This window comes from Sapajus apella, unplaced genomic scaffold (genome assembly GCF_009761245.1).
Source record: "Sapajus apella isolate SASKATOON/1434 unplaced genomic scaffold, GSC_monkey_1.0 scaffold68, whole genome shotgun sequence".
Lineage (NCBI taxonomy): Eukaryota > Metazoa > Chordata > Mammalia > Primates > Cebidae > Sapajus > Sapajus apella.
Genome location: NW_022437008.1, coordinates 2,617,447 through 2,638,124, shown reverse-complemented (window position 1 = coordinate 2,638,124; position 20,678 = coordinate 2,617,447). Strand labels below are relative to the sequence as shown.

General features: G+C 49.7%; 2 protein-coding genes across 8 annotated transcripts in view; one reads left to right on the top strand and one right to left on the bottom strand.

The window, feature by feature from the left end:
• The window catches only part of GMFG (glia maturation factor gamma), a 10,968-nt gene extending 926 nt beyond the window's left edge, over positions 1 to 10,042 (bottom strand). The window contains exons 1-6 of one of the 7 annotated variants that reach the window (XM_032248830.1): positions 9,893 to 10,041; positions 6,315 to 6,411; positions 6,138 to 6,187; positions 3,989 to 4,038; positions 935 to 1,017; positions 364 to 437 (exon numbers count right to left, since the gene is read on the bottom strand). In XM_032248830.1, the coding sequence (XP_032104721.1) occupies positions 364 to 437; positions 935 to 1,017; positions 3,989 to 4,038; positions 6,138 to 6,187; positions 6,315 to 6,411; positions 9,893 to 9,895 (357 nt within the window). In that variant the 5' untranslated portion in view covers positions 9,896 to 10,041. Of the gene's footprint in view, positions 1 to 363; positions 438 to 934; positions 1,018 to 3,988; positions 4,039 to 6,137; positions 6,188 to 6,314; positions 6,412 to 6,777; positions 6,803 to 6,852; positions 7,059 to 9,892 lie in introns of those variants that run through there. The other 6 variants (XM_032248829.1, XM_032248831.1, XM_032248834.1 and 3 more) reach the window with 6 other exon arrangements.
• A 762-nt stretch (positions 10,043 to 10,804) lies between these two features.
• The window catches only part of SAMD4B (sterile alpha motif domain containing 4B), a 45,598-nt gene continuing 35,724 nt past the window's right edge, over positions 10,805 to 20,678 (top strand). Inside the window, exon 1 of the mRNA XM_032248824.1 lies at positions 10,805 to 10,960. The gene's annotated coding sequence lies outside the window, so the exon portion shown is untranslated. The remainder of the gene's footprint in view (positions 10,961 to 20,678) is intronic.

The following is a 20,678-nucleotide window of genomic DNA, read 5'->3' as shown; positions in this document are numbered from 1 at the left end:
TTAAAAAAAAAAAAAAAAAGAAAGAAAGAAAAAAAAAAAAAAAGACGATATGGAGAAACCCCATTTCTATTAAAAATACAAAATTTAGCCAAGCATGGTGGCACAGGCCTGTAGTTCCAGCTACTTGGGAGGCTGAGGCAGAAGAATCGCTTGAACCCAGGAGGTGAAGGTTGCAGTGAGCTGAGATCACACCACTGCACTCCAGCCTGGGTGACAGAGCGAGACTGGTTCTTGGGGGGGAAAAAAAAAAAAAAAACAGACAGTGAGGACTGTAGCCTGTCCTCCCTCAGACCCCTCCTCCCTCAGACCCAGGACCCCAGACCACCCCTCCCTAACACTGTGGAGCCCCGCCCCAGGCTGAACCTTCGTGAGCTCTGCTGTCTGCACCAGCCTGTTTTTACTCCCTGCATACATCATCTGTTGTTCCGGCTTGCAGCCTGCGTGGAAGAGAGAAGGGCAATGAGTGGGGACCCAGGCATGTCCTCTAAAGCTCTAGTAATGTCCTGAAGGCCCTGCTGTTTTCCAAGGTCCTAGGAGCTCTTCTAAGGAGGTCCCTGCACTGTACTCAGTTTCTAGGTTGGCTTGGGGGTGTCGAGTTATTCTGAGGGTCTCTGGAGATGGTTTAGGGGCCAGATGGGGATTTCTAGGTAAAAGGAAAAGGTGGGTTGACTTAGGCCCCAGGACTGAGGACGGGTGGGCTCTTGGTGAATCTGAGCCCCCCACCTCCACTTCTGTGCCCTCACACATTACACATGCATCACACACACACCCTCACACAGGCACATACAGGCTATCACACTCTAACACAGGTGCCTGCACACATTTGCACAGTCACACACATGCACCCACATGCACACACCTGCACACACACATACACACACACACCCCACAGAGAATCAAAGACCCTCTCCTGAGGAGAAGAGCTGTGTCTCACCCACAGGGCTGGAGAAGATGAAACACAAAGGGTAGGACACTCGGCCATCCGCGTGCACATACTTGTAGCTGTAAACCACGAACCTACCATGAAACGGAATTGACAATCAGGACTCTGGCCTGCAGCCCAGGCTCAACAGCCATTACCTGAGTCCACAGCCTTGAAATGTTGGCTGAGTCTGAGAACCCAGGACTGATGTCTGGGAGCCAGGGTACTGACCTCAAACACAACAAATGATTAAAAATAATGATAGGGCCAGGCACGGGGCTCACACCTGTAATCCCAGCACTTTGGGAGGCTGAGGCGGGTGGATCACCTGAGGTCAGGAGTTTGAGACCATCCTGGCCAACATGATGAAACCCCTTCTCTACTAAAAATACAAGAATTAGCTGAGTGTGATGGTGGGCCCCTGTAATCCCAGCTACTCAGGAGGCTGAGGCAGGAGAATTGCTTGAAATCGGGAGGCAGAGGTTGCAGTGAGCCGAGATCGCAACATTGCACTCCAGCCTAAGCAACAAGAGCGAAACTCCATCTCAAATAATAATAATAACAATAATCATGCTCATTTGATTCACAATAACTTTATAATATAGGTGCTATTAATAACCCCATCGTATAGATGGGAAAACTGAGGCCCAAAGTCACTTGCCCCAGGTTCTATGGATAGGGGAGAGATTTGAACCTGGGAAAGTCAGTGCCAGAGTGTTAGTGCTCGCCCACTATGTGGCACCATCCAGTGCACTAGAACCTCAGTGCACTGTGATCAGGGATGGCTACATAATCTGCCAAGCCTCCTGCAAAACGAAAATGTGGGGCTTCGAGTTCAAAAAGCAGGAAAATTGTTTTCCTTTCTTTTGTAGTCTCTCTCTAGACTGATCACGGTCTTTTGTTGTTGTTTATTAGAGACAGGGCCTCACTCTGTTGCCCAGGCTGGAGTGCAGTGGTATGATCCCAGCTCACTGCAGTCTTGAACTCCTGGACTCAAGCCATCCTCCTATCTCAGCCTCCAGAGTAGCTGGGACTATAGGTGCACACCACCATGTCCAGTTAATTTTTTTTTTTTTTTGAGACAGGGTCTCACTTTGTCACCCAGGATAGAATACAGTGATGTGGTCTCAGCTCATTGCAGCCTCGACCCCCCCAGGATCAGGGGATCCTCCTGCCTCAGCCCCCAAGTAGCTGGAACTATAGGCGCATGCCACCACACCCAGCTAATGTTTTCCGTATTTTTTGCAGAGACGGGGTTTCACCATGTTGGCCAGGCTGGCCTCGAACTCCTAAGCTCAAGTGATCTGCCCACCTTGGCCTCCCATAGTGCTGGGATTACAGTTATGAGCCACTTCTGCACCCGGCCTTTTAAAAAAATTTTTTAGTAGAAATGGGTTGGGGGGGGGGTCTTGTTATATTGCCCAGGCTGGTCTTGAACTCCTGGCCTCAAGCAATCCTCCCACCTTGGCCTCCCAAAATGCTGAGTTTACAAGTGCGAGCCACTGCGCTCAGCTGGTCCTTTTTAATTTGCTATTTAAAGTGGTGCTCCCTTGGGCATGAGGAAACAGAGCAGACACTCACAGGAACACCCTGTAACTTGTCAGGCAAGGGGTGCCTACGGGACCCTGACCCTCCCCACACCAGCAGGAAGCCGAAGGACAGCGGTGATCTCTGGGTGGGTGGGTGCAGAGAGTGGGTGGCGGAGAAACTGTTCAGGGAGGCAGCCAGGTGGTGGACTGCCTGTGAACCTAGCTCCAGGCCCCAGTACCTCTATGTGAAGCCCATTGTCCCAACTGACTTCATACAAAACAGAAATTCAAAGATAAAACTATAAAGAGTGTGACCATTAACCCCCACGTGTGAGGCCCCATTCTGGGTTCGGGGCCCTGTGTAATTATCACATGCCCACGAAGCTGATCCTGGCCAAGTCTTACAGTCTGGGATTGAGGATCAAAATCCTAGACACCCAAAATGAATTCAGTCAAGACGAAAAATCTTAAGAGACCCGTTTTCATAGAAATAGTCAAAGAGCTCTTCCACCAAAAAAAGCACCAGGCTCATGTGACTTCGCCCAGCATTCTACCTATCATTAAAAGCCAAGTCATGCCTTTAGCAGGGTGCGGTGGCACCGCCTTAGTCCCAGTGACTTGGGAGGCTGAGGCAGGAGGATGGCTTGAGCCCAGGAGTTGGAGGCTGCAGTAAGCGTGGATCATGGCACTGCCCAATAGCCTGGGTGACACAGCGAGAGCCTGCCTCTAAAAATTTTATTAAATAAAATAACAATAATAATAATAATCTACAGTGTTCCCAAACATTGAAAATGAAGGAAAATTTTTTGTTTTTTTTGAGACAGGGTCTTGCTCTGTCACCCGGGCTAAGGCAGGAGAATCACTTGAACCCAGGAGGCAGAGGTTGCAGTGAGCCAAGATCAGGCCACTGCACTCCAGCCTGGGCAACAGAGCAAGACTCTGCCTCAAAAAACAAAATGAAGCCAGTGTCATGTTGAGACAAAAACCCCACAAAATTATTACGAAAATAAAAAAAAGCAGACTCTAAACCACTATCATATGTAAATTATCAGTGTAAAATTCTGCAATAAAATATTGCTGTACAAACAAAAAGTTCTACAGTATGAACTCCTGTCCTCAAACACAGAGATTTTTTTGTTGAGATGGAGTCTTGCTGTGTCACCAGTCTAGAGTGCAATGGTCCAATCTCAGCTCACTGCAGCCTCCGCCTCCTGGGTTCAAGCGATTCTCCTGCCTCAGCCTCCCAAGTAGCTGGGATTACAGTTGCACACCGTCATGCCAGCCTAATTTTTGTATTTTTAGTAGAGACAGGGTTTCACCATGTTGCCAAGCTGGTCTTGAACTCCTGACCTCAAGTGATCCACCCGTCTTGGCCTCCCAAAGTGTTGGGATTATAGCCGTGAGCCACCTCACCCGGCCAAACACAGAGATTCTAAGTTCATGAATAGGGCTGGAACTCAAGCAGTTCCTCAGCCTGCTCCTCCAACATCACCCGTCCCTTCATGGCCTGATCCAACCGTTTCTTCCCCCAGGATACCTGGGCTGTCTCTCCGGCAACTCCATTTTGAGCTCGTCTGGGGAAATGTTCTGAGGCAAGAAAACAGGAGAAAAGAAAAAGAATGAGGCCAGGCGTGGTGGCTCATACCTGTAATCCCAGCACTTTGGGAGGCTGAGGCAGGCAGGTCACCTGAGGTCAGGAGTTCAAGACCAGCCTGGCCAACATAGTGAAACCCAGTCTCTACTAAAAATACAAAATTAGCCAGAAGTGGTGGCATGCACCTACAATCCCAGCTACTCGGGAGGCTGACGCAGGAAAATTGCTTGAAATCCCAGGAGGCGGAGGTCTCAGTGAGCCAAGATGGGGCCATAGCACTCCAGCCTGGGCAAAAAAGACCAAAACTCTGCCAGGTGTGGTGGCTCACGCCTGTGATCCCAGCACCCTAGGACTTCCTGGACCAAGGTGGGTAGATCATCTGAGATCAGGAATTCAAAACCAGCCTGGCCAACATGGCGAAACCCCATCTCTACTAAAAATACAAAAATGAGCTGGGCATGGTGGTGCATGCCTGTAATCCCAGCTATTTGGGAGGCTGAGACAGAAGAATTACTCCAACCCAGGAGGCAGAGATTGCAGTGAGCCAAGATTGCACCACTGTATGCCAGCCTGGGTGACAGAGTGAGACTCCATCTCAAAAAAAAAAAAAAAAAAAAAAGTGAAACTCCATCTCAAAAAAAATCAAAAAATGACCACCTTTAGGTGAGCACTGACCACGTGCCAAGGCACTGTTCTATGAAACACACACGGATTAATCATGGAATTATCCCATAAGTCTGTGGAGTAGGTCCTACCATTATGCCCACTAGACAGCTGAGAAAACTGAGGCCCAGAGGTGCCAAGGCACTTTCCAAAGTTGCACAGATAGAAAGTAGCAAAGTTGAGATTTGAATCTGTGTTCAAATCCTAACTGCTTCACTATACTGTCTGTCAGAGGGCCTGAGGGAGCCCCAGTCCTCAGTCTCCATGGATTCCCTGATAAATCCTTATCACAACACTAGGGAAATAAGCCTGATTATCATTGTCACTGATAAAGACGTGAGGCCACCAGAATGAGGTCTACCCTTTGTTGGTTGGTTGGTTGGTTGGTTTTTGTTTGTTTGTTTGTTTTGTAGAAATGAGGTCTTGCTTTGTTGGTTGTTTGGTTGGTTTTTGTTTTGGTTTGGTTTGGTTTTTTGTAGAAATGAGGTCTTGCTTTGTTGCCCAGGCTGGTCTCAAACTGCTGGTCTCAAGCAGCCCTCCCACCTCAGCCTTCTGAATAGCTGGGATCACAGGCGTACACCACCATGCTTGGCTAATTTTTGTATTTTTAGTAGAGTCAGGGTGTTACCATGTTGCCCAGGCTGGTCAAACTCCTGGGCTCAAGGCATTCTCCTGCCTCAGCCTCCCAAAGTGCTGGGATTACAGACGTGAGCCACCATGCTCAGCTACCATTTTAACGTCTATGGAAATTCTTTCATTTTAATGCCAATAAAGTATTATCATCATTAATAAGATCATCATCATCATCACTTTATTGAGCATCTACTAAGTGCCAGGACTTGTTCTAAACCCATTACAAGAATTAATTATTGGATGTGAAAACAAACCTATGAGGTAAGTACTATTCTCCCCATTTCACCCCCGCCCCTCACTTGAAATAGAGACACATACAGCCAGTCTCTTGCTGGGGGTCACGACTGGGCTAGAACTTAACCTCCAGGTTTTTTCTCTTTCCTTTTTTTTTTTTTTTTTTTTTTTGAGACAATCTCGCTCTATGGCCCAGGCTGAAGTGCAGTGGCAAGATACCAACTCACCACAACCTCCACCTCCCAGGTTCCAGCGATTCTCCTGCCTCAGCCTCCCTAGTAGCTGGGATTACAGGCACACGCCACCACACCCAGCTAACTTTTTGTATTTTCAGTAGTGACTTGGTTTCACCATGTTAGCCAGGCTGGTCCTGAACTCCTGACCTTAAGTGATCCACTAGCCTCAGCCTCCCAAAGTGCTGGGATTACAGGCGTGAGCCACTGCGCCCCACCAATCTCCAGGTCTTTCTGACCCCCATGCCAGGCTCTTAGTATTAGTTCCAACCACTTGGGTCTCCCAGTCCCGCTGTGTACCTCCCAGTCCCAACCACTGCCCCCCTCACCTGAAATTCTTCCTCCAGCACCACCATCTGCCGGTCTTTGTCCACCTTCACTGGGGAGGGGTGGCACACAGGGGTTAGACACGCCCCTCTCCGATCCATGGGGGTCACAAGCCCAGTCCTCCCAACTTGCCCCCACCACCGCCCTCCTATCCTTCTGAGGGGGAAGATGTCACTCACTTATGATGGCTGCATTGTCCGTCTCTTTTCGGAAGCGGAATTTCCTCAGCTTTTCTCTTAGCTCTGGGTCTACCTCGCACACCACCAGGGAGTCAGACTGCCGGAGGGACCCAGGAAGAGCTGAAATGGCCTGGCCTTGGCCCGCACCCCTTCCCCAAACCTCAGTTTCTCCATCCACTAAAGAAGAGGAGCATCACACCAGCCCATCTGATGCATTTGTGAACATTGGGAAAATGTACCCTTTCAGAGTAGGTATCCCTCACCAGGGCACTCAGCTTGGGGTACAGAGCAGGGGCTGGGTTCCTGCCCTCTCCATGGGGACCCTTGGGTGACTCTCAAGGAAACGAAGAGAGCCACTTCCTGGTCCTCAACCCGAAGCCACCGTCTCTCTCTTCCCCCAGCCAGGCTGTTCACCACAGTTGGGTCCCCTTCCCGGCCCGTGACCTGCAGCCCATAGCCTGACCTTCGCCCAGGTGTCCTCCAAGCCCCAGCCCCAACCCCAGCCCCAGCTCTTCCCACAGGACCCCTAGCCCCTGACCATGGTTTTTCTGTCCACAGGCCTCTTCTTTTCTCAGTTCCGCTGTCTTATAGGGGTGGGGCCTGAGGCTGTGGGGAGCGGGCTGTGCAGGAGGAGGAAGGTTTCATCCAACACCACATCCTGTTTATGCCCTTGCTGGGACAACTGTCACCGAGGACTCCTCCCCCTCCTTCCTTCCTCTCATCTGCCAGGACCTGTCAGGAAATTGCTCAGACCAGGGGTTCGAAAGCTGCCTTGCTATGTGACCCTAGCTAAGTAACTTCTCCTCTCTGATTTGAGATTGTGGTGAGGATATAAACAGCTTCACGTCGGCCGGGCGCGGTGGCTCACACCTGTAATCCCAGCACTTAGGGAGGCTGAGGCAGGTGGATCACCTGAGGTCAGGAGTTGGAGACCAGCCTGGTCAACATGGCTAAACGCTGTCTCTACTAAAAATACAAAATATTATCCAGGCGTGGTGGTGCGAGCCTGTAGTCCCACTACTGGGGAGGCTGAGGCATGAGAATCGCTTGAACCCAAGCAGCAGAGGTTGCAGTAAGCTGAGATCGCACCACTGCACTACAGCCTGGGCAGCAGAATGAGACTCTGTCTCAATAAAAGTAAATTAAAATAAATAAATACCTTCACATAGCTGCCAGCATGGCAGACGCAATAGATACTAAAAATGAACTCTTTTGCTCTTCCCCTCCTCCAGTCAGCCTTCCTGGATTTACCCTCATCTGAGATATTTGAATTGCAGAGCTGGAAATGGGAGTTTAGTCTTTTGCTGGTCAGACTGACGCCCATTATGCCAATGGCAAAATGGGGACCAGAGGGGCAACCCCAAACTACCTAGGTAATGGTGACTTTTTTCTGCATTTTTTCCAACCTCACTAGCCTTGCAATGGCCTATGAGGCCCCGCAACAAGTAACAAGGCAGTTCAATCCTGTCAGACTAGTACCCACTTTTTTTTTTTTTTTTTTGAGACAGGATGTCACTCTGTTCAGGCTGGAGTGCAGTGATGCGATGTCAGGTGACTGCAACCTCCGCCTCCCAGGTTCAAGGGATTCTCCGGCCTTAGCCTCCAGAGTGGCTGGGACTACAGGCACATGCCACTACACCCAGCTAACTTTTGTATTTTTAGTAGAGGCGGTGGGTGGGGTTGACGGTTTCACCACGTTGGCCAGGCTGGTCTCAAACTCCTGACCTCAAATGAGCCACCGTCTCAGCCTCCCAAAATGCTGGGATTGCAGGTATGAGCCACCGTGCCCAGCCATTTTTTTCTATTGAGTGTTTTTGCACTGCCCCTTTTTCCCATCCTGAAATAAAATTCCTAGATAATATAACCTACTTACACACATAAATTCAAAAAAAATCAATATGATGTCCTGACTGTCATATAAAGAAGAAATAAAAGGAAAGTAGTTCACACAAAAACCATATGTATTTCAGTGAGAAAATAAAAGCAAACAAAAGAGAATTTTCAGAGTCCTAGACTCACTGTGACTGGCCACCTCCCTCCGTGGTAGGCAAACCCCAAACCCTGCATTGGACTCTACCCCCTTCACCCTACATCTCTGCAGCTGTCCTCCCCCCAGCTCCTGTCCCACCAACATCCCCATGCCTCCTGGATCTCTCTCCTGAGCCTCCATACAGTGTTATGTCTTCAATCTTCATTTTTTTTTTTCTTTTGTGATAGGGTCTCATTCTGTTGCCCAGGCTGCAGTACAGGTGGTGCAATCATAGCTCTCCGAAGCCTGCAGCTCCTGGGCTCAAGCCATCTTCCCACCTTGGCCTCCTAGGTAGCTGGGACTATAGGCACCCACCTCCATTCCTGGCCAATTTTATTTTTTATTTTTATGAAGACAGGATCGTCCGGGGGCGGTGGCTCACGCCTGTAATCCCGGCACTTTGGGAGGCCAAGGCAGGCGGATCACGAGGTCAGGAGATCGAGACCATCCTGGCTAACATGGTGAAAGCCTGTCTCTACTAAAAATTCAAAAAATTAGCCAGGCGTGGTGGAACTCGCCTATAGTCCCAGCTACTCGGGAGACAAGCAGGAGAATCACTTGAACCTGGGAGGCAGAGGTTGCAGTGAGCCAAGATCGCGCCACTGCACTCCAGCCTGGGTGACAGAGCAAGTCTCCGTCTCAAAAAAAAAAAAAAAAAGAAAGAAAAAAAGAGACAGAATCTCGTTATGTGGCCCAGGCTGGTCTCCAACTCCTGACCTCAAGTGATCCATCCACCTCAGCCTCCCAAAGTGCTGGGATTACAGGCATGAGCCACTGCCTCAGCCTATTGTATTTCTAGCACCTTAAGCAGAGCCTGGTACATATTAGATACTCAAGAAATATTATTGAATGAATGAATGAACCAGCATCTATGATTCTATACAGTGTGAAAGCTGTTGCTTCAATGCAGGAGGTAGTGGATGGGGTTTGTGACACAGCCCCACCCTAGTGAAATGGCCTTTCCTCAAAGCTCCTGTAATGCCACACTCTCCTGGTTTTCCTCTCTCTGGCTGCCCTTCTCAATATTCATCGACAGTGTGAATTCCTTTGCTCAAATGCTGCCTTCCCATTTCAGGGTTCTATTCAGTCCCTGTCTCCAATGATCCTTCATATCCTCCCTGGGTTAGACCCCCAACTCCCACACCCTCAGTGACCATCTTTGACTATCCTTAAATCTTGCTCTCCAGCCTCAATTTCTCTCTTAAACTCCAGACCGGGGTTTGTGCACCTCCTGGACCTCGCTGCTGGGCATCCACACTGGGCTTAGTATCTTCCCAACCTGCTTCTTTCTCCTCTGGGGCCCAATCTCCCGGCCAGAGGGCCTGGTCCTGAACTTTTCTCCCCCTTCCACTCCACGGCCAGCCAGTCTCAGGGCCCGTTCGCTCTACCTCCTGGGCCTCTCTCCCACCTGCACCTCCTCCCCTCCCTCGTGCAAAGCCCCCTCTTTCGTCCCCACCCCCGCCCCCAGCTGCCTACCCCCCAGTTTCATTCCCTTCAATTCGCCGTCCATGTATAAGCCAGAGATATCTCTCCAAAATCCCCGACTCACCATGATCCTCCCCGGCTTGAAGCCCTTCGCGGCTCCCTAGTGCTCTCTGGACAAGTCCGAACTCCCTCCAGTGGCCAAACAACTGGCCTCTGCCTGTTCCTCACCCCTCCCTGTCTTCAACTCGACCGTCCACCCCGACTGCCTCTCTGAGTGCCTGTAAGAAGCCAGATCACTGTCACCGAGAGCCTTCTGAACGCAGGCCCCTCTAATTAGTTCGTCCGGACCCAGGACAGTTTGTGGAACGCGCAGATCACAACCAAAGTCATAGCAACAACTCCCGTTTATTGACGGCCTCCTTCATCCCGAGCGCTTTCGGCGCATTCTCTTCCCACCCTAAAGGCTAGATCTCGCCTCGCCATTCCTAACCGAGAGAGGAAGCGGCAGACTCAGAACACCGCAATCAGAAAGCCGAATCCCCAGCAGCCCGAGTGCAGACGCCTACCGAGGACAGCTTTGGGTGGGGAAGGCCACCCGAGGGGCGGGGAAGAGGAGGCCTGGAACGCCAGAATCAGGAACTGTGACTTCGCTCTGGGACGCTGGGGTGGACGCGCGCGAGCCTGCCCCCTGCGGGCCTGGAGGCCCAATCCCAGGCGCCACCGGACCCGTTGCCCTGGGCAACGCCGGGCGCGCCCCGCCCCTGCCCCGCCCCCTAGCCCCGAACCCCAGGCCTGGCCGACTGCCCGTCACCCCCATGTCCGACCAATCCCGCTGAGGAGAGGGCGGGCCTCTTGGGCCCCGTTCCACCCCCGTCGCTCCCCTCCTCTCCGGGACCCCGCCTGTCTTGGCGCACACCTCCCGCCCTTCGGGCTGCCCTCCCCGCCCGTTGGCTGGCGCGCCGTTCGTCACCCGGGCGTGAGCTAATGCCGGCGCGCGGCGGCCCCCGTCGGGGCGGGGCCAGGGGCGGTGACGCACGGCGCGGTGACGCAGCGCGACGGCGGCGGCGGCGGCGGCGGCGGCGGCTGTCGGTGCGGGAGGAGGGAGGGAGCTCGCGGGCAGGACAGGGGGCGACGGCGGCGGCGGTGGCCTGAGGAGGCCCGAGCGGCGGCGGCGGAGGCGAAGGCTGAGGCGGTGAGTCTCAAGCCGGGCCGGCGCGGGGCGGCGGTGGGTCAGGGCGCGCAGGGCTCCCCTCAGGACGACCCAGGCCGCGCGGGCGGCCCCGCCCCCTCAGGGACCCCGAGCCGCGGGCGGCGGCGGCGGCCGGGTGCGGAGCGCGGGCCTCAGGGGGCCGGGCCCACGGGAGAAGCCCCGCGCCCGTCCCCAGTCTTCTTCCTGGGCCCCGGCAGAAGCTTCCCTCCGAAATCCTCCTCACGCCCTCGGGATCACCGAAGGGCCGGGTGCCCCTCCTCAGGACCCCCCGCACATCCCCCTCGGAGAGCCCCGGAAACCCTGCTGAGCCCCCGTGTGCGCCTCATATGGCCCCCGCAGAGCCCACCCCTTTCATGGAGCCGCCTCCCCGAGCCCTTCGTGGGTCCCAGCAGCCGTCCTCGCAGACCCCCGCCCTTTGGCCCCGAAGCCCCAGTCCTCCTCCTGTCTCCAGAAATAGTCCGCGGAGGCCACTCCTCGTCCACTCCACAGCGTGGCTCTCGTAGCTGCTCCAGGAGCCTCCCTCACGAGCCCTGCACACCTCCCCAAGGCCCCCTCCGGACCCCCGTCCATTCCAGAACTCTCCCCCGGAGCCCTACCTCTCACAACCCAGCAGGCTCACCCCGATTTCCCCCTCCCGGATCCTAAGAATTTTCTCTCCCGCTTACCCCATTCCAGAAACCTCCTTAGAGATTTTTCGCTCATACCTCCTGCGTTTCTGAGCCCTCCTCCCAGAAATCCTTCAGAATGCCCCCCCGATCGTCTTCCCTGAAGATCTCCTTCCCATATCCTCAAAATAAACCTTCCTCACAGACTTTCTGAAATGCCCCCAAATCCCAAAAACTTACCTGGAAGACCTCATTCCACTCCCCACCATATTTCAACCATTTCTCGTACACACTCCCCCTTCACGTATTCTTCTAGACCTTTCCACAGATCCCAAAAGTCTCCCACAGAGGCCTCCTGGCCCCTCCCTCCACCTCAGCACCCTGAAATGCCCTAAAGATCACTCTCATGTAGCCCAATGATCTTCCCCAGAACCCCCTTCCCCACCCCCTCTCATTCTAAAACTCTCAGCAATTGCCTGAAATCTCCAGAGGACTCTCAACCTCATTCCAAAAGGCTCTTCCAAAACCCGTTTTACATACCCCACATCTTTTCCAGCCCTCCACATCACACGGTCCAAAAATTGTTTAAGGATGCTGAAAAGTTTTCTCGTGGTTTCTCTTTCAGATCCCCTGAAACTGCCCTTTGCTAACACTTCAGAATCCCCCTTTGCAGATCGGTTTTAGAGGAATTTTCTAAAGGTCCTCCTCACAACCCCTGTAAGACGCTAACATTCTCTTGGTGACCCCTCTGAGATGCAGGTTTTCAGGACTCGCCCCCTCCCCCAGCACACACACAGCTTAGAGACCCCAGCAACCCCCTGGAGCCCTCCTGACATATGTTCTTGAAATCGCTCCCCGGAGACCTTCCTGACACCCCAAAACCCTTGACTCAATATAGAGATTTCCCTCCCCGAACTTGCCCACACAGGTCCCCTAAATCCTCTAGAATCCCCTGTAGAAGACCCTCACACACCTAAATTTCCCCCAAAATAACTCTCAGAACAAGTCCTAGAATTCTTTCTGAAAAATCCTCGCCTCTGATGCTCTCAGATCATACTCTTCTGGGGACTACTCAGGTTTCTCCTTACCTGAGATCTCTGAAGAGTTTTTCCTAAAAAGATGCCTTTGTCATCCCTCTCCAGGACACCCAGGACCAGTCTCAGAAGACCACACCTTCTTCACACAGTCTTTAGAGAATTTTCCCCCAAAATTGCCCTCCATGAGCCACCCACTTCCAGCACTTCATGAGACTTCCTCAGAACTTTGTCTCAGATTCCGCTTCTGACATCCTCAAAAAACATTGAGGACCCTATCAGATTTACCCTCTAAGTTAAGAATTCCTATTTACACCCTCTCATTTCCCCGTTCTCTTTCCTCTGAAGTCAACTCAGAGACCTTTCTCAGGGGGCCCCCTTTCCCCATTATCCCTTCAGAGGCCCGCAACATTCTCCAGACTTGTTCTCCCAGCACCTCTGTGTCTCCTTGTAAAGATTTTTGAGAGACACCTTTCCCACCCCCTTGAAATCCCAATGCTCCAAGATCTCTTCTTCAGACCATTTTTCTTAGGTCCCATCCTCATAGACCCCTCTTCCCTTCTGTGATCGAGAGACCCTTAACACCCTCGTTAGAGACAAGATTCTCCCTGTTTGCCTTTCAGAAGCCTTCTTCCTTTTCCCCTTTGAGGGCCTCCTCACCAAAGAATCCCTTCCCCTGTAGCTGTGGTTCTCAAAGTGTGGTCCCTGGCTCAGCAGCAGCAGCAGCATTTGTTAGAAATACACATTATTGAGTCCCACTCAGATCTACTGAATTAGAAAACCTGGGAGCAGGGCCCAGCAATCTGAGTTTTAACAAACCCTCCTGGTAATTTTGAGGTAATTCTGATGCACACTCAAGTTTGAGAACCCGTGCCCTCTAGGAGGATTTTCTTTTTCCCACAAAAAACTCCCTGAAAGATAGGATATGCCTCTGCCCTACAGCCCACTGATATTTTCCTGTTTCCTAGGAATCCCCTTTACAAAGTACCTATCCTCCAGAAAGATTCCTTACCTACCTTGAAAGGATCTTGGCTTCTCCACAAGGTTACTCCATCCTCTGAGCAGTTGTTGCAGATTCTACCTTTGAATGGTCTTTTCGGATGTTCCTCAGTGCTTTCTCTTTCTGGCTACCCCTCCAGCCCATCCCCCAGCCACTGGTGCTTCTGCTTTAAATTGCTGCCTCTTTGAACACACATATCCATCTCTTCTAGTCCATCTGTCTCTCCACATAGGCACCCTCAGGAGGTCTTTTCATTTTGTGTCCTACTGCCAAGACCCCTCCACCCACATTGTACTTCTTAGAACACCACTCACCTTCAGCCTTGTAGTTTTTCATGTACTTGTGCACTCACCCTCACTGGACTGGGAACTCTGAAAGTACGGGATGTGTTTTGTTCTCTGAATCTCACAAGGTGGGCTCTACCCTTTGTAAGTTATTGAAAATCACTGGAGAATAAGCAGCTCAGCCTTCTGCATTTGGCCAGAAATCTCCAAGTTCCTCAGGTCTCAGTCCCCATTCAGGTTTAGCACACCTTCCCTGCCCCCTCCTCTCCTCTCACCTCCCTTCTTTTCTCCACACAGCACCCTTTGCCTTTCCTCCTGCTCCACCTGCTCCTGTCTTTGACTTTTCTTTGTACTGTTCCCTGATTCTGAGCTACCCCAAGTCCTTTGCCTGGTGACCTGCCTCACCCCGTCCTGGTTGGCTTCTCTTAGCAGCCCCTCTCAGCTGATAAGTGTGGGACCTCCACAGAGCTCTCAACTTTTTTCAAGGGATTCTGTTTCTCTCTAGGGCCCACAAGGGGAAACAGAGGCCCCAGGGTAAACACTGAGGCCTGCCTTCAGGGAGCTCACAATACCAGTTAGGGGGCTTGGGCATGTACAGAGCAGAAAACAAGGTACAAATTATATGCTGTAGAAATTCAGCAGTGAGAGGGAGCCTTTTATTTGGAAGGACTTCACAGAAAAGGTGGTAGTTGGGCTGGGTAGTGTTCCACAGGCACTGGGACAATGATGGTGCCTCCCAGGCAGAGGAAACAGCTTAAGCAATGGGTCAAAGACAAGAAAGCCTCCTCATCTGTCACCCATGGTATCTCTTCTCTTCACGCAAAAGATAGAGATGAAAGAAGACAGATTTCCTCTATTTGCATTGTATTTGCCAGCTGCGCTTTAGTGGCCTGCAGAGTAATAATAATAATAATGACCACTGGTTTTTGAATGCTTTCTAACTGCCAGGCACTGTTTAAGTGCTTTACATGTATTCATAGGAACCCTATGAGGTAGGTAAACTACCATTATCCTTATTTTGCATATGATGAGATATGGACAGGTAAAACTAATAGGTCTGTGGGCACTGTCCATTCTAAGATGGTAATGCTTTGGGTCAAAAAGTTGGATTTTTAGTTAAGATAGGTTTGGCTGCAATGGGGCAGTAGTAGTTAGGTATGCGGACCCTGGTTCTGGACAGGATTTGCATCCCACATTATCACTCACCAGTTTTGTGCCCTAGGACAAGTGACTTAACCTCTCTGGTCTTTTAGTTTCCACAGCTAAAAAAATGAAGGAAATAATGTTACTCTACTTAGATTCATAGAATTGTTAGGAGAATTAAATAAGTTAATACATGTAAAGTACTTAGAACAATACCTTGCCCATAAGTGCAATGTTAGCAAAAAAACAAACAAACAAACAAAAAAAAACACCTTGTATCAGCCAGAACTCTAAAAACATAAAGTGATAGAACCTTAGCTCAAAGTGGTTTAATCAGAAAAGCGGGGAATTAATTGGCTCTTGCTACTGAAAAGTCCAGAGCTGCGTTGGCTTCAGACCTAGCTGCATCCAGGTGTTCAAATAATTTTCTTAGTCATCTCCCATTTCTCCACTGAGTTAGCTTTATCCTCAACAAGCTTCTGCTTTAGGTGACAAAGATGGTCCTTAGCAGCCCCAGGTTTTAACCCTACCTCCTTGGAAAGCCTTAGTGGAAAGAACTCATTATTGAGAGTCCCAGTTTGAAAATAGTTTCTTCCCTGAATAGATGTGAGATTATGCCAGAAGATCCTTAGAGACATATTTTGGGTTCTGTACCCTGCAACTCAGTCTCTGGCTTGCTGAGCCAAATAGGCCTGTGATTCTATCCCATGAACTTTCTGAGCATTGATGGCAGTCTCCCTTCTCACTGTCCCCCAGCCCAAATCATTCTCTGCTCTGTGATTCTTGGGTCTGGAGAGAGTTTATGGCTGGTCTGACCCAGCTACACTTTACTTTGGGATGTCATGGGTGTTATGAGGTGATCAGCCTGGCTTGGTGGTGGCCTCAGGGCAGCAGAATCCAGGAGTACTGGCTAATACTCTCACCTCAGCTTTAGGTTTCCAAGATACACAACTTTGGAAGAGAGTTAAGTAGGGTTGCTGTGAGTGGAGTTTTGTTTTGTTTTAGTGTAAACTTGTTGAATAGAAGCTGGTTAAGGGCGAGTTACAGAACCACAGTGTATGGAGTTTGCAGGTCTCAAATGTCTCCAACCTGCACTCATTCATTAAACAATGTGTGGAGGCACTGTTCTAGGTGCTGGAGATAGAGCAGTGAATAAAACAGTCAAGGTCCTGAAATTCATGGAATTTATATTCTGATGGAGGGAGGAAACACAAAGAAATCGGAGTGCGTGATTCATGCTATGAAAGAAGTAAAACAGTGTGAAAGAGAGGGTGGGAGTGGCCACTGTAGACACGGGGATCAGAAGAGGCCTCTTTTGGGAGGTGACAGTTGAGCCTGATAACCAGAAAGATGAGAGGGCACCAGTTGTGGGAAGATCCGGGAGTGGAACATTCTAATCTAAGCATTGTTACTTGCAGAAAAAGGACTGCTTGCAAGGTGGGGAAATTTATCACAGATATTTATTGAGGGCCTGTTATGTACCAGGTGATATGCTAGGAATTGGAGATGTAGCATAATATAGCTACAGTCTTCCCTTCTTGTGGATCTTACAGTCTAGGTGTTTTTGGAAGAGCTGCAGCCTTTGAAGAAACATTTCTTGATGATGATATCGCAGACTCCTTCCTACTGGGGAGATGAGGCAGAATGGGGCACAGGTGAGCACAGATCTGTTTGATGAGAAGGAACGAACCTTGTGATGATCTGGGAAAGAGCATTTCAGGCAGGGAGGTCAGCAGGTGCAAAAGCCCTGAGATGTGTTCAGGGAATAGCAAAGACCAGTGTGGCTAAAGCCTAAGAGAGGGAGAGAGGCAAGGGGTTGGAAAGCTTGACAGAAGCCAGATCACTTGGAGCCTAAGGGCCGTAGTAAGGAGTTTCCATTTTCTTTTCTTGTTTTGTTTTGTTTGAGACAGAGTCTTGCTCTGTCGCCCAGGCTGGAGTGCAATGGCACGATCTCAGCTCACTGCAACCTCTGCTTCCCAGGTTCAAGTGATTCTTCTGCCTCAGCCTCCTGAGTAGCTGGGATTACAGGCTCGTGCCACCACGCCCAGCTAATTTTTGTATTTTTAGCAAAGATGGGGTTTCACCATGTTGGTCAGGCTGGTCTGGAACTCCTGACCTTGTGATCCGCCAGCCTCGACCTCCCAAAGTGCTGGAATTACAGGCATGAGCTACCGCGCCCTGCCGGAGTTTCCATTTTCTTTTAAGGGGATTGGGAAACCATTAGAAAGGAGTTTTTAAAAGCAAGACAGCAACATGATCGGATTAATTTTTTTAGAAATTTCACTTTGGTTTCTGGGAGGAAAACAGAGGGTCAGGACAGGAATCAGGGAGGCAAGTTAGGAGGCAATCCATTTGTCCAGATGAGAAATGGTGATGTGGATGTGAGGGTGGTGGTAGTGAAGATAGACAGAAGCAGGTATATTTTGGGTGTAGAGAAAACAGAACTTGATGATGGGATTAGAGAAAGAGAGAAATCTAGGATAATGATAATAGCCAAGTCATTTATGCCTCACAACTCTATGAGAGTAGGCACTATTATTATTTTTTGTCTTCCTCCTCAGTAGGTGCTGTTATTAAATCCACATTACAGATGACAAAACAGGCACAGCAAGGTGAAATCACTTGCCCAAAATTACACAGGTAGTAAGTGGCAGGCTTATATTTCTAACCCGGCAGTCTGGTTCTAGAGCCACTTGGGTTTGGGGAAAGGTAAGGAAGGCATGTTTAGTTGACATTTTTAAAAAAAGAAATATCCAGATCTGATGACTGGGTCTTTGGGAAATGGAAGAAGTCAAAGATGACTCAAAAATGTCTCAGTTGTCCACAGAGAGGTGATAATTGAATCTACAGGAGTTGATTACATTCCTAAGTGAGAGAAAACAAATATAAAGAAGGGAAAAGGAGCAGAGGATAAACTTTTCAGGGGGAAGGAGTGTCAACACATCTAGGAGTGGGAGAAAGAACACTAGCTTTCCTTCTATTCCAGAATTTCCCAGAGCTCCCCGTACTGTGTGTATCTTCCAGGAGGCCCTGCCTGGCTTCTCCCCCCATCTTCCTCCCTTCCCCAGGACCATTCATACAAAAAGCTCATTCTTTGCTAATGCAGTAGTATACATATTTTGTGTACATATTTCAGGAGTTTCTGGAAATAACGGTTCTTAGAAGCTGGGCTCCCTTGGCTTCTGACAGTCTCTTCTCAGATTAGGATGGTGAGTTAACGCTAGGTAGCTAGCCTATTATCTTGTTCATGAAGTATGAGTTCCTCAAAGGCTTAGGTCATGTCGTAAAAGAACGAGGAGTGGGTAAGAAGACAGACAAGATCCCCTTATTTATCCAGAGATGTTGGGCCATTATTATGTTAAAGGGCCTTAGGCCCAACTTTCACCATGTTGCCCAGGCTGGTCTCAAACTCCTGGGCTCAAGCAATCTGCCCACCTCAGTCTCCCAAAGTGCTGGGATTATAGGTGTGAGCCACCATACCCAGCCTTGTTGCATTATTAAGAGCAAGCAAGAGCTCTGAAGCCAGACTGCCTGGCCTTGAAAATCTCAGCTTAGTGTACAGTCTTGGGCAAAGTGACTTATGTTCTCTGTACTTCAGTTTCTCCATCTGTAAAATGATGATAATCACATATCATGTGTGTGTAATATATTTTTCAAATAGAGTTTGGGATCAAATGTGCCTATCCTTGGAAAACTGTTAGCAAAGCAACTGACAATTTATGATGTATAAAGACATACTAAGCATTATGCTTGCTATTGTAATGAAGTATGGGAGTTGAGCCTCATGCTAGGTATTTTAAAATACATTGTTTCATTTAATTCTTATAGCAAGCTTCATTGAGGAAGAAACAGAGTTACTTGCCAAAAGTCAATAAAGCAAATTAAGTATATCAGGAGAGCCAGGATTTAAGCCAGGTCCGACTGACTCCACTATGCTGCTTCTGGATGAAGAGAGCTGGCCTCCAGAGGCGCTGTTTATGGGCAAATGGGCCTTTTCTCACTGTTTGGGACCAGGGAAGAAGCCCAGAGGGTAGTTTGACCTGGAACATCTTAGCCCTTTTTTTTTTTTTTTTTCTCTTTCTCTTTTCTTTTTTTGGGAGGGCCTGTCTGTCACCCAAGTGGGAGTGCAGGGATCTCAGCTCACTGCAGCCTCTACCTGCAAAACAAGTGATCCTGCCACCTCAGCCTCCTGAGTATCTGGGACTACAGGTACACACCACCAAGCCCAGCTAATTTTAGGAATTTGTTTTTTTTGTAGAGATGGGATTTTGCCATGTTACCCAAGCTGGTTTAGAAACTTTAGTTTTTTGTTTTGTTTTGTTTTTTGTTTTAATTGAGATAGGGTTTTACTCTGTTGCCCAGGCTGGAGTGCAATGGCACGATCTTGGCTGACTGCAACCTCTGCCTCCCAGGCTCAAGCGATTCTCCTGCCTCAGCCTCCCAAGTAGGTGGGATTACAGGTGCATACTACCATGTCCGGCTAACTTTTTTGTATTTTTGTAGAGACAGGGTTTCACTATCTTGCCCAGGCTGGTCTCGAACTCCTGAGCTCAAGCGATCCACCCGCCCAGGCCTCCCAAAGTTCTGGGATTACAGGTGTGAGCCAGCCCCCTTAGCTATTTTGTTAGCTTTGTTTCCCATCTCTGGAGTTGGTAGGGGCTGCTGCTTCAAGTATGGCAGCAATATTGCTGGGCTGTCAGGGAGACAGCCCAGCAATATTTGTTATAGAGGTTCCCCTCTTGTGTCTTTCCTCAAAGCTAGGGAGTCATTTTTGGTCATATGAGGGCAGAGACCAGACCACTGGTGAATCCTCTCTTGCAGGGAAATTGTCAAGTCTCTTTCAGTTTTAACTGAAACTCAAACCGGCCTAAGCCTAAAAGGAATTTATTCATCTATGTAACTGAAAAGAGTGGGCCACAAGGGGGAGGCTTCAGGCTAGCTGGATCTAGGTTTCAAATCAAGTGAACAGATCTCCCCCTCCTTCTTCCCGATCTCTTGACTCTGCTGTCATCTGTGTTAGTTTCATTCTGAAGCAGGCTTCCACCATAAAATAGAAGAGGTGGCAAACAGTAACATCACGAAATGGTGTATAATCTGAGCAACCCTAACTAAGAACTTATTTTCCTTAGTAATTCCAGCAAAAATCCAGAGAGGACTATCCTTGGCCAGGGTTAACCCTGTGTCCACTTCTGGAGCCAAGAAAGACAGTTCCTTCTCCAGGGGGAACCAAGGGTGTTGATACTAGAAGATGGAAATGGATATTTGGCAGGCAAATCTACCAGAATTCATTACAGTTAGATGCTCCCATAGTGAGATGCCTCACCCAGGTCTCCCTCTCTCACGGCAGCCAAGCAAATGGAATAGACGGTAGCAGGGGGCCTCTGGCCCTTTAATGGAAGAAGGCCATCCAGTCCTCTCCAGTTAACATCCAGACCAAACACAAAGCATCCTTCTGTCATCCAGAGGACATAGGAACCCTTCCTTCAGGGATGACTTTTTTAACAGTGAAGTCTTCAAAGTAACTGTTTCAGTAAAGCCTCCAGTGTTTACTGAAGACTGTCAGAATCATCCTCCATCACTAGATCTTCTCCACAGGTCATGTTCCCTGAGCATTGGGGTGGCTTGAAGGTATAA